At 38.4% G+C, this 12,859-nt stretch overlaps 1 protein-coding gene across 2 annotated transcripts in view; it reads right to left on the bottom strand.

Moving 5' to 3' along the window:
• Positions 1 to 4,232: 4,232 nt before the first annotated feature.
• CDK8 (cyclin dependent kinase 8) overlaps positions 4,233 to 12,859 on the bottom strand; it is a 122,369-nt gene continuing 113,742 nt past the window's right edge. The window contains exons 8-13 of one of the 2 annotated variants that reach the window (XM_002924212.4): positions 12,617 to 12,686; positions 11,757 to 11,829; positions 9,357 to 9,454; positions 8,570 to 8,648; positions 8,292 to 8,450; positions 4,233 to 5,525 (exon numbers count right to left, since the gene is read on the bottom strand). In XM_002924212.4, the coding sequence (XP_002924258.1) occupies positions 5,400 to 5,525; positions 8,292 to 8,450; positions 8,570 to 8,648; positions 9,357 to 9,454; positions 11,757 to 11,829; positions 12,617 to 12,686 (605 nt within the window). In that variant the 3' untranslated portion in view covers positions 4,233 to 5,399. The remainder of the gene's footprint in view (positions 5,526 to 8,291; positions 8,451 to 8,569; positions 8,649 to 9,356; positions 9,455 to 11,756; positions 11,830 to 12,616; positions 12,687 to 12,859) is intronic. The other variant, XM_011231042.3, reaches the window with a different exon arrangement.

The raw sequence follows: 12,859 nt of genomic DNA, 5'->3' as shown, positions 1-12,859 counted from the left end.
AAAGAACCACTACTGTTAAAATGTGCATACTACCCAAAGCAATCTACAGATTTAATGCAATCCCTATCAAAACACCAACAGCATTTTTCACAGAACTAGAATAATCCTAAAATTTGTATGGAAACACCAAAGACCCCAAATAGCCAAAGCAGTCTTGAAAAAGAACAAAGCTGGAGGTATCACAATCTCAGATTTTAAGATATACTACAAGGCTATACAAATCAAGACAGTATACTACTAGCACAAAAAGAGACACATAGTTCAATGGAACAGAATAGAGACCCCAGAAATAAACCCATGCTTATATGGTCAATTAATCTTTGACAAAGGAGGCAAGAATATGCAAAGAGAAAAGACAGTCTCTCTAACAAATGATGTTGGGAAAACTGGACAGCTACATGCAAAAGAATGAAACTGGACCACTTTCTTACACTATATACAAAAATAAACTCAAAATGGATTAAAGACCTAAATGTGAGATCTGAAACTATAAAAGTCCTAGAAGAGAACACAGGCAGTAATTTCTGACACCAGCTATAGCAACATTTTTCTAGATACGTCTCCTGAGGCAAGGAATACAAAAACAAAAATGAACTATTGGGACTACACCAAAATAAAAAGTAAACAATCAGCAAAACTAAGGGCAACCTGCAGAATGAGAAAAGACATATCCAAAAAAGGGCCAGTGTCCAAAATATACAAAGGACAGTTACAACTCAATACCCCCAAAACAAATAATCCAATTAAAAAATGGGCAGAAGACACAAATAGACATGTCTCTAAAGAAGACATCCGGATAGCCAACAAACGAAAAGGTGTTCAACATCACTCATCATCACGGAAATACAAAACAAAACCACAATGGGGTATCACCTTACACCTGTCAGAATGGCTGAAATAAAGAATACAAGAAACAAGTGTTGGCAAGGATGTGGAGGAAAAGAAACCCTCCAATACTGTTGGTGGGAATGCAAACTGGTGCAGCCACTGCAGAAAACAGTATGGAGATTCCTCAAAAAGTTAAAAATATAATTACTATATGATTCAGCAATTCCACTACTGGGTATTTACCCAAAGAATAAGAAAACACTAATTTGAAAAGACACATACACTTTTATTGCAGCATTATTTACAATAGCCAAAGTATGGAAGCAGCCCAAGTACTCATGGACAGATGAATGGATACAGATGTGACACCACACACACACACACACACACACACACACACACACACACAGAGGAATATTACTCAGCCATAAAAACGAATGAAATCTTGCCATTTCAACAACACGGAGGGTATAATGCTAAGTGAAGGCACAGCAAGGAAAACGAAGGAGTCTAAAGTAATTGGAGTAGAGTGATGGGGAGAGAGAGTAAATGAGAATGGAGAGGAAGCTAACTGGAATATTTCAATGTTGAGAAATTCTGACTTTATTCTAAGTGTGATGGGAAGACACTGAAGGATTAAGAGCATGTACAACAATCATTCTAGTTTATTCTTTAAAAGGATGACAAAGTCCTTACCTCCACGGGGGAGAGAGACAATAAACAAATACACAAACAAAAAAACTCGTATATGTATAAAAATGCCAAGTAGTGATCACTGTTCTGAAGAGAAAGGATTAGTGCTATGTGGAAGGCAGGCTACAGAATGGTGTGAGTGGAAGCATGAGTGGGAGCCAGGCACCAATTAGGAAGCTATATGGTGGCTAGGGAGAGAAAATTAAAAGTTCTCTTTTGGATATGCTGGGTTTGAGATACTATTTGACATCCAAATACAAAGTCACTAATGCACTCATTTATTCACTCAGTAAATATTTATAAGCACTATAGTGTGGCAGGCACTCTTCCAGTTGCTGGGATTATTGTAGTACATAAAAAGCCTGCCTAGAGGTGTCAGCTAACTGTGGTGGTAATCATGTTGAAATGCCTAGGTGTATCCAATCAACACCTCTTACCCCTCAAACAAACAAAATGTTACATGTCAATTACATCTCAATGAAAAAAGGCTGCCTTTGTGGCGTTTATCTTCTGGTAGGGCGGGGAGAAAAAAACAAGCAAGTGTAAGTTAGTGGGGTCAGTGCCGGGGCGGGGGAGATGAAGCAGGGTGAAGGGGATAGGGAATGCAGTTAGGGTGGGGAGGTAGGGAACAGGCTGCTATTTCAGAGTGGAAAGGAAAGCTTCTCTAAGATAAGACCTGAGCAGGCCTGAGGAAATGAGGGAGTGAGCCCAGAACTAGCTGGCGAGAGCAGGAGACAGATGCAGATGGAAGAGCCGGAGATGTGAGACAAGACGTACTTGGTAGGCTTGAGGAACAGTGAAGGACAGCAGTGCCTCTGGAGTGAAGCACATGAGGGGTGGCAGAAGACAGTCATAAGACATGTGAGGCCACCATGTGCAGAGACTCGTCTGGCTTTCACTGAGCCAGAAGCACTGGAGGGATGAGAGCGGAGGAGGGGCATTAGCTGTGTTTAAAGTGTCACTCAGGCTGCTGTGTGTGTACGGAGGAGGCTGAGGGAGTTTAGGGTGGAAACAGGGAGGAAGCTTGTGTAAGAGTCTAGGGAAGAGGTGGCTGTGGTTTGGCACAGGGTGGCGCAGTAAAGGTAGTGAGGGCAGTTCGATTGGGGATAGAAAGGAAAAGCACCCAAGGTTTGCATATGGAACGGATATAGCGTGTGTGAGAGGGGATGGTGCCAAAGTTTCTGTGCGGCTTGGATGACTGGGAGGGAGGGGTTCCTAGTCAGTGAGATGGTTTAAGTCTGTAAAAGGAGTGGGGTGGATGGTGGAGCCAGGAGTCTGCTGCGGATGTCTTCAATCTAGAGACCATCTATAGTAATGAGTCAGATACAGCAGGTAGGTCTGGAGAGGAAATGTGGGAACCATCAGCCTACCCATGTCCTGAGCTTGGATCACCTGGGGGCAAGTGGAAAGAGGAGAGGCTGAGGTGGAACAAGGCTCTGCCCATGGAACTTCCATTCTATAGAGGAGACAGAAAATAGTCGAATATATGTGATGGGTGCAATGTAGAAAGCCAAGGAGTGTGCAGAGGATGACGGTTGGTGTGTGTCTGAGTATGTTATTGGTCTATGCGTCACAGATGCAATTAAATACTTGACTCTGGAACTGTATACGAAATAGTGTGGATACGTAAATTTGATAGTCATCAACATGAACTCCTCAAGCCTGGACAGGATCACTCCGAGAACGGGGGGTTGATAAAGAAATTTAAAAATCTGAGAGCTGAGCCCTAGGAGTTAAAAAGAAACCAAACATTTAGAGTGGAACTTGGTATAATGGGTTTTGCTTTTTGAAATTTACGCAGGAGAAGGTGGGTTGTCAACAGGGCAGCCCTCTCTCTAAGCCACGGACTGAACTGCTATTGTTTGCTCAATCGTTAGACCGGCTTGGAGGTGTTCTTCCTGTGTGTTCCTCAGACTCCCACATCAGAACCAACTGAGGAGCTTGTTACAAATGAAAATTCCATGTCCCTCCCCACCCCCCCCGAACCAACCTCTGGGATGAGACCCAGAGAAAACAAACCGCAGATGATTTTCATGCCCACGAAGGCTGGAAGCCACGGCATCAAAGGCAGGGAGGAAAAACAGAAGGCACTTCGAGTGGAGGGAAACAAGAAGACATGACTCCCTAGCCAGAGGGGAGCTCCTGAAGGTGCTGAGGACGGAACTCTATGGTAAGAAGAGCTGTGTGGAGGAGCTGCGGAGGGGAGACAGAACGTGGAAACGCAGATCCAGCTCCTAAATGACCTTTACTGCTACAGTCAGGCCTATCAGGATCGGAATTCCTCTGTTCTTCAAATGTTTTAGAATGTTTTTTTATAGGAATGAACTGAATTTTTAAGAAAAAAACTGCGTTAGCTTTTTTATCTTCTGTGTTTTGTGCTGAAGGAGGGAGGAGAAATAATTATTTGGGCTAAAACAAACTGTTCTCAGCATAATACAGAATTAGGCCTTATACTAGCAATGGAAGACTCATCATATTCTTTCAATTAGAAAGGTGTCTAGTCCACATCTTCTATTATAGTGCTAAGTGCAACAGAGCAAAGAATCCCTATCTAAATCATTCAGTCATTACTCCACTCCAGTCTGGAGGCAGACTATATAGACATCATTAAGGAAAACAACTGAAGAGATTTATTTAGAGGCCACTTGTTATGGCATGCTTTAAAACAAAACACCTTTGTGTATATAAAAATAGAGCCAACTCCATATTTTGATTTATGAAAAATAAATTTATTACATAACACCTTGTTTTTAACAATGTTCAATTTTTTTTAAATTCAGAATACTTGTGTCATTCATGTAAAATAGTTTGATACAGTACATTGTATGTTATAGGTTTTTTTTTTTTTTCCTCAAAAATTCTAAGGCTCTCCTACTCCTTCTCCTTTGCTGAAGTAAGGGCACCCTAAACAACGTGCGAACAAGTTTTAAAAAGGAAAATAAACTGAACAAAATTTTAATAGCACTACACCAACCAGCTTTAAAATCAGGACAAAATATCTGAATCGGATGCCGCACCTTTCAGAGGAAGTTATCATTCATGCTTTTTTCATCTTAAAGCATGCTCACTAATCAGCAACACCAACAGGAAAAATAAAACACTGTCTATGACAATCATTTCAGTTTGTTTGCCGAACCAAACAGGTTTATATCAATGACAACATATTTAATTACTATCAAATAGCAGCTTTAATACCAGTCAAGTCATAGATTGAAAATAAAAACAAACTTATAAGTTGGAAATTAATCTTTGGGAGTTTTGAAACCTTTCTGGAAAAACTATGTGGCTTTTGTACTTTCAAAAAAACCCAAGCAATAGTCTTGGTCGAAAAACACTGATTAATGTAGAAAATGAATCAACCCACTGATAAGACACTAAAATGAAAGGTGTACCAAAATAATCTCACTTTGAGTCTTGGTTATTTTGTTGAGTTAACATATACTGTATGTTTCAAGTACCAGTTAAACTTTCGTGTGTGTGTGTGTGTGTACTATTGGTCAGATAATGTTGTTACACTGAAAGAATTCACCACATACAACGACAAATGCTCGCCCCTAGCACATTTCACAGCTTCAACTGCTACAGACTGTCACTGAAAAAAATGCATTGGTCAGTCTGAACCATGTCAAGTAAACTATGGAAGTAGCAAATCCACAACACAAACTGTGCTAGCACTTTCTTTCAAGTCTAACTCCAAAATAGGTACAACTTGGAAGCCACTACCCCGGTCTGTGAAAAGTGGTGGAACTTGGCTACTGGACAGTTTGAGGATGTGGGTGTACAGTACATTCCCATGGTCCATACCAGGTTCCCGCAGAGAGCTGCACCGTCAGTCCTGCAGCGCTAGCAACAGTGCATTGACAACATTCCAGGGCAGCTCAGTACCGGTGTGTCTGATGTGAGTACTGTGGAGGCTGCTGGGAGGTAGTTGAGTATCCCATGCTGCTCTGTGGCTGTGATGTGCTTGGTCCAGGGTTGGGATAGGCAGCATGTGGATTGGAACGCTGCAAAAGAAGAACGAGCGAGAAATGAGAGTCAGGTGTTTCTAAGAGTTGGCTCCACCCCAAGCCAGTAAGGCTTAGGTTTGCAACGTCATTTAGTTCCAGGCAGTAAGAATTTAAAAGTCTTGTGCCATGTACTAGCTTTAGAATGAAAACGACAAAACCCCCAAATCTTTTACTATCAACTAAGGTCAGAAGTATTGCCAGTAAATAATATTAAGCTGAGTCTCATTACTATGCTGTGCAGTTCATTGTTTTTCTGTAGCAGTATCCCCCTTTTAAGCTGTTCTGTAACTACCTGATAAATAATAATTAATTTGCTTGAGATGTTTATACATGAACTTAATGATATATACACTAAGAAATTCAAAGCTAATTTACATGCTAGTTTCTTCAACAGAAGCGTTCCAGCACACATGTGACTAAAGAATAAAAATGAACAGGACAAGAGAAGGTACCGCAGAATCATTTTCTTTGGCATTAAATATTTTTATGCCTTTTAATGAATCTTATTTTCTGCAACAAGTTATATACAAAAGTAAGTTTATAATTATAGAAATGTAAGAAGAATGATATTCTCAATTCTAAAAAGAGCACAAAGGGAAAGAACAGTGAAAGAGTTTAGAGTCCTATGATTTTGATCTGTTATATTGTTATTCCCATTCCTGCACCTCTCTCTCTCTTATTATTAGCTCACAAGACAAACATGATAACTGATTAATCATAATTTACTACTTTCTTCTTTCAAAGCACATTCAATAAATCATGTAATTCTAAATTCTGTCAACCCTAGCAAAATAACATTTTAAAAAGAGTGGACACATGAAATTACAGTCACTACAAAAACCAACCACAATGATAACATCGAGAAAACAAGAAGCACAGCGATTTTCCTGGTTTCAGTAGCAAAGCTCTGAGCACCGCTCTGCTTCATTCTAAGCATGCCATCACTTGAGTGTGCAAACACATTCTTGAGCCGAGAGGGATGCACTCTTCCCATCCGGATGGGGAGGAAAAGATGCTGGAACAAATATCAGCTCCCGGAGATGTCTGTCCTTGATTTCCTTGTTTAGTTTCCTGGAAGAGAGTTACTACCTAGGCAGACAAGAATTTCCAAGGTTTGGTAGACGGGACCTCTCAACCAAAGCAAAGAGTTAAGATCTTATTTCTGAAGGGTCATAGGCAGGCTCTGGGAACCTTATGAGTTTAGTAAGGTCTCCTTTTCTCTTTCAGTAGGTAAATAACTCTAATTGGTCAAGTTTTCAGTGTCCTTCCTACACTGTGATCCAAGTGAGTTGGCAATATGATTAGAATAAGCAGGGAGGGGGTATATGATTTTCCAAGCGGTCTTTCTGCAAAGAAACTGATGATGCCACATGATGGGATCCACAAGCAGGCAACGGAGAAGCCCTGGTTGTCAGATCTAAGCCTGTGTCCTGAGTCTGCCCCCAGCTCGGTAGGTGAACACGTGAAAGTTATTTAATCTGTCTGAGCATCTCTGAAATGACAATGATAACCCTTCCCTCATAGAGTTACCATAATGATAAAAGGAAAAAATGTAGATTTCATGCTTAGTATAAAAGCTGGCATAGTAAGCACCCAAAAAGCTCTTATTATTACAGTCTTCACAAGCACCACCACCAACACTTAAGAAGTGCTTACTGTGTACTATGACTGCTACTAAGAATTTTAACGATGGTAAATGATAATAAAAGTGATAAAAGTGGTAACATCTATTAAGCACTACAGCAGGCTAGCCGCTGTGTCTTAGCGTATGTCCTCTCATTTAATCCTTGCTACCATCTCACACTTGCCATCATCCACTTCTACAAATGAGAAAACTGAACATCTGAATTACTTATTCAAAGTTACTCAGAGTCGGCAGCTGGGCTGGGATCTGAAAGCCTGTGTTCTTTTTCTTTCTTTCTTTTTTTTTTTTTTTTTTAAAGATTTTATTTATTTATTTGACAGAGATAGAGACACAGCGAGAGAGAGAACAGAAGCAGGGGGAGTGGGAGAGGAAGAAGCAGGCTCATAGCAGAAGAGCCTGATGTGGGGCTCGATCCCACAACACTGGGATCACGCCCTGAGCCGAAGGCAGACGCTTAACCGCTGTGCCACCCAGGCGCCCCCTTTTTCTTTTTTTTAAAGATTTTATTTATTTATTTGAGAGAGAGAGAGCAAAAACAGGAAGGGGGGATGCAGAGGGAGAGGGAGAAGCAAAGTCCCCACTGAGCAGGAACCCCAGTGCAGAATTTGGTACCAGGACCCTGGGTTCATGACCTGAGCCGAATGCAGATGCTTAACCAACTGAGCTACCCAGGTGCCCCTGAAAGCCTGTGTTCTTAATCATTCTTTGTATACTGTTGTTTCAAAACAATACACAGCATTGATTGAGCTCCTACCACAAGTCAGGTGCTAGGATTTATTACACCTACTCTTATAACAACTACAAGTAAGGTTTGGCTAGTCTCATTTCACAGATGAAAAACTAAAGCCAGGAAATGTTACATTATTTGTCCAAGGTCACACAGTTAATAAATGACATAGTTTAAGTTCGATCATTCCAGGTCTGTCTAGTTCAAAAGTCAGTAGGTACCCTGTACCGTACCACAGTCAGTACTTTTCCATGTCAATAACACTCACGTCAGTGTATTTCCCCAGGTACATAAAGGTCAGCATTTTCTTAGTTATGTTGCATTTCCAAAGGTCACAAACCCACATACAAATACTGATATGGCAAGTCAGTACAAAATAAACTGGAAATACCTGATAGTCTGAGGTCATGATTAGTCCACCTGAGGTAGTGGTAGGAGGAACAACTCTCACTTTTTTCAACGGGGGTCCCTGTGTATGACTGCTGTCTTGATTCCCTGGGTGACCAGTTCCATTAGTATGGTTATTGCCCTGCTGCTGCTGCTGGTTCTTCTCAATTGGTTAAACAGAAAAATAAAGTTCAACTCAGAAGGAGAACCAAACACAAACAAGAAAATGTTACAGTAGCACTGAACAAAACAAGCAGCAGCCAAATGTACTTTAATACTTACTTTGTCTCCTTTGTCATCAGGTTCTTCTTCTGTTAAAAATTCTCGTTTTGGGTAAGGGATTTGACAACCGGCAAAAACACTGCTCACAAGAAAAAAGAAAGATTTCTGCTATGCCAATCAATATTTTAGATGCTTCATTTTATTCTTTTAAGATGGACTTTGTTTCCGTATTTGTAAAATAAGCACCCTTCATGCAACTGTGACACGATGAATCTTTTCTTCTAATCAGTGACATTATAGCAGGCCATGGAAGGGCTTTTCATTGTATAAAAATAATCAATAATCATTGAATATGACTCAACTTTCTTTTATCCCAGCCTTACTCTTTTACTATTACAACCCAAATATAGATTCCAGCAGAAATGTCACTACTCGAACACAATTTTTTTTTTTTTTACTCTTCTCTCTACATATAAAAGATGACACAGGGAACAACTTATTTGGGAATGGGATTTGCCAATGGAACATAAAACTGTAACTGCAAGCAGTGGGCAATCTCAGTGAGTCTGAGTGAGCTACAGCATGCCTCATCAACCGGCCACTGAGTAACCAGCGCACCACTGAAACTAAAGCAGGCAACGCTCCCTAAAGCAAGACATGAACAGGAGTGCCTCTTAACTGTAAAAGCCCGAAATGATATCTCAGTCATCAGAGCTCATTTTTTGCTTGTCATTGGGATTTCCCTGGGTTCCCATGTAAGAGGAGGGGCAACTTGGAGTTGACAACTCAAACAAGCATGCTCCAAAAAATTCTACCATGCTGGTGAGTTAATAAATTCATCACTTACTCTGATGTAGGAAGTGGATCTTCTAAGAAATAGGGATCCTGCATAGCCTGTTCTGAGGTAATTCGCTTTATTGGGTCCATGGTAAGCAACTTCTGAAGCTGAAACCATAAATCATAAAAACATTACTGCATTACTTCTCATAGTTATATCCTTGGCCACATGTGGGACGTACATGTTTTTTGATGAAAGCACCACAATTTGAAGGGTATTTATTCCCCCAAATTAACAACAGAAAAACTTGATTATTACATTTAATGTAGTAATTCACATTTAGTCATTCTAATAATCATGATCTTACTTGGTTCTCCTATAAGAGGTAACTAAACTTACTTCTTACTCTAAACCAATATCTACATTATGCAAATTGCTTTGTCCAATTTAGAACAGGACTAAAATCTTGTATTGTCTATTTCTTTTCTATTAAGGGGAAAATTATTATAACACAAATAATACACTAGCCCCATGAGGCTATTTAGATTTAAAACCAAATTAACTAAAACCAAATTAAACTTAAAAAATCAATTTCTCAGTCGTATTAGGTGCATTTCTAGAGCTCAATAGCCACATGTGGCTAGGAGCTCCCTACTGAACAGCACAGATCATCAGAGAAAGCTCTCCTGGCCAGTGCTATCCTAGTTTAAGTACAGAGGGGTTATGAATGGAGACTCAAAGGATACCACTTGGGTTTAAGTCTTGACTTGACATTTATTAGCTGATTGACTTTGGACAAGTTTGGACAAGTTGCTTAATCTCTTTGTAACCTCATTTGTCAAATGGAGATTAAAAATAGCACCTACTACCACAGGTTTGTTTTCAGAATTAAATGAGATAATATATGGAAAGCAATTCTAACAGTACCTGACACAAAGAAAGCACTATGTGTTAGCTGCCGTTATTATTATTACTTTGCTGCCTACAGAAATGTCACACTAAAGTGAAAATTCAGTATTTTTTGGTTAAAACATAGTTTACTTAAGACTTTATGAACTAGAAAATTTGATAATTAATTTATGTATTTTAGAACATTTGATTTTAGTAGGTGATTTAAGAGCTTATCTAAATAGTGGTCTCTCAGCTTATCCTCTTTTATCTAATGAGGTGGTTTTCAGACTTAGACTACATCAGAATTGCCCCTGGAGCACTTCTGAAAGCAGGCTGCTAGGCCCCACTCCCAGAGCTCTGACTGGGATATCTGGGCAGGAGTCCAATGAGTGGCTTTTCTACCAAGTTCCCAGGTGACTTTGATGCTGTGGACTAGGACCACATTTGAAAACCAACAGATGTGTTGAGACTTGATGGGAGATGACACAATCAAAGGACAGAGGACATAAAATATTTAAAAATACAGAGGAAACGCTGGGATGGTGAGATTTAAATTTCATTTTGATGATCTGATATTTCAGTGGAAGCACAACTTTATTTTTAGAGTTGAAAGGAAAAACATGGATTTGTCATTTAAAATGCTCAACAGTTTTAATGGAGTTACATTAGAGCTTTCAGATGGGCCCACACAAGATAGGTCACTGCAGTAAAAACAAGCAACTAAGCTGTGAGGGAAGTATATCTTTGGAATTTCAGTGGTGATGGTTTTGAGAGTCACTTTAGACTACACTGAATAGCAGCAAGTTAGGGTAAGTAAGAGCAAATCTCCTGAATTGTAACTTTCGGTCTATCACTATTATTGTTATTTTGTTAGAATAAATAAGCCTATAATTTTAAAGGATCTAACTTACCTTCCTATTGGATAGGTCCTGTTGTAAGTACATTATAAGAAATAATTATTTGGATAATAATATATTGTGTGATAGTAAGATAGGTTAGGCCCTGCTTTCTAAGTTGCTGATAAGATATGAAATATATGACATATGACATGATATAAAAATAAATAGAAGGTATAGAAGCAGAAGCAGTAGACAGAAAAAGCAGAAATAGAAGAAATGTTTGCAAGTGGCCTGCTACTGTAATAAAGGAAAATATAATACTTGCAAGACAAAAAATTCCCATTTAATAAACCCGTTTACAAATATTGAGAATAAAGGATTAAAAGAATTTTAAGCCAAATACAATACAACCCTCTCCCCGAAATTTGCCCTTTGTATGTTATATAACTTCAAAAAACCCTATAAAACTGAAAATCATTTTTAATTGTTATGATGTAAAAGTGGAAATTTTATTATAAACAAATTTAAGTTGGTAAGTTGAATATAATGTCATAAATTACAACAGCGCATGGATTCATTTGGATTCTAGGTCAAACTACTTTTCCATTATACAGAAATAAATACTGCATCTCTCATATTCTTCCAGAAAAAGCAAATAATGCACACCATCACTGATCCGCACAAACCTCTGGTTAGCTAATCAGGGAAAAAAAATTTATTATTGTTCTCTAAAGCTTACCAAGTGGAATGCTTTACTATCTGGTTTAACTTTATGTTTTTCCATATACTTGATAAGGCTGCAGTTGGTATACCTGAAAGAGAAATACTATGAAATATCTGTATTAGATTTTGAGGTTAATTTTACATTGGCTGAAGTTTTTCCAAACAATTATTTTAATCACAACCAATAAGTAACACATATTGAAAATGGCATAATCGGCATAGCATTAGCTCAATTTCATATTTCATTCAATATTCACGCTAGTCACTTATGAATGGATACCACCGAGTATACACAAGATAATTTCACAAATAAAATATACTGAATAGCATTTTTTAATAAGATTGTTATCTCAACAATTCTTTTAAATAACATATGGGTCAAATGTTTAATTCAGCCTTACTAGTAAGTTTAAAATAAATTTTAAAATTTGTTAAAATTTGTTATAGGCCTATAAACTGTCCTCTCCCAATGCTCTGATCTTGCTTTGTAGATAAATGAAATATCCCTTCGTCTCTATTAAAACTTGCTTAAAATGACTACACAACCCAGGTGGGTGGGAAGGTGATGAGCTAGCAAGGTTGCTTATTTCAGTCTCTTACTGCTTCAGCCGTGGTCCTTTCCAGGATGCTTGCTTCCAGAAAGTAATAAATATGGGAAGAGTTTTTTTTCTCATATCCAAATCAGCTGCTAAAATTAGCTGTTTACCTTCTTTCTATCATTTAAACATCTTAAAAGATAAAGTATTTATTAAGTAAATAAGTAAAATTATTTATTAGAATAAGCTTATGTTCAGTATTCTGCTGAGTATTCAATCTTATACTGAGGATTCTGGAAAAGCAAAAATCAACAAAGGGTCTACTTTCTTTCCCACTTACGTATTTCTTCTGAAATCTTTCATTAATGTTGAATGTTCAGGCATCTTTTTTATATCTTCCCAATCTTTATCTGTGAAATACATTGATAAAATTTTATGTTGTCTAGGTTCCTATTCTCAAGAATTTTAATAAAAGTTACCTCAATTTTTCATCACGTGTCCTATACACTTTGAACCTCCGTGAAAGCACAGACCTCAAATAAATGACTAGCTATAATAAACATGTTATCTTGACCTATAAATA

The sequence above is a fragment of the Ailuropoda melanoleuca genome, chromosome 7 (genome assembly GCF_002007445.2).
Source record: "Ailuropoda melanoleuca isolate Jingjing chromosome 7, ASM200744v2, whole genome shotgun sequence".
Lineage (NCBI taxonomy): Eukaryota > Metazoa > Chordata > Mammalia > Carnivora > Ursidae > Ailuropoda > Ailuropoda melanoleuca.
The sequence above is the reverse complement of the archived record's forward strand: the minus strand, read 5'-3'. Positions and strand labels throughout refer to the sequence as shown.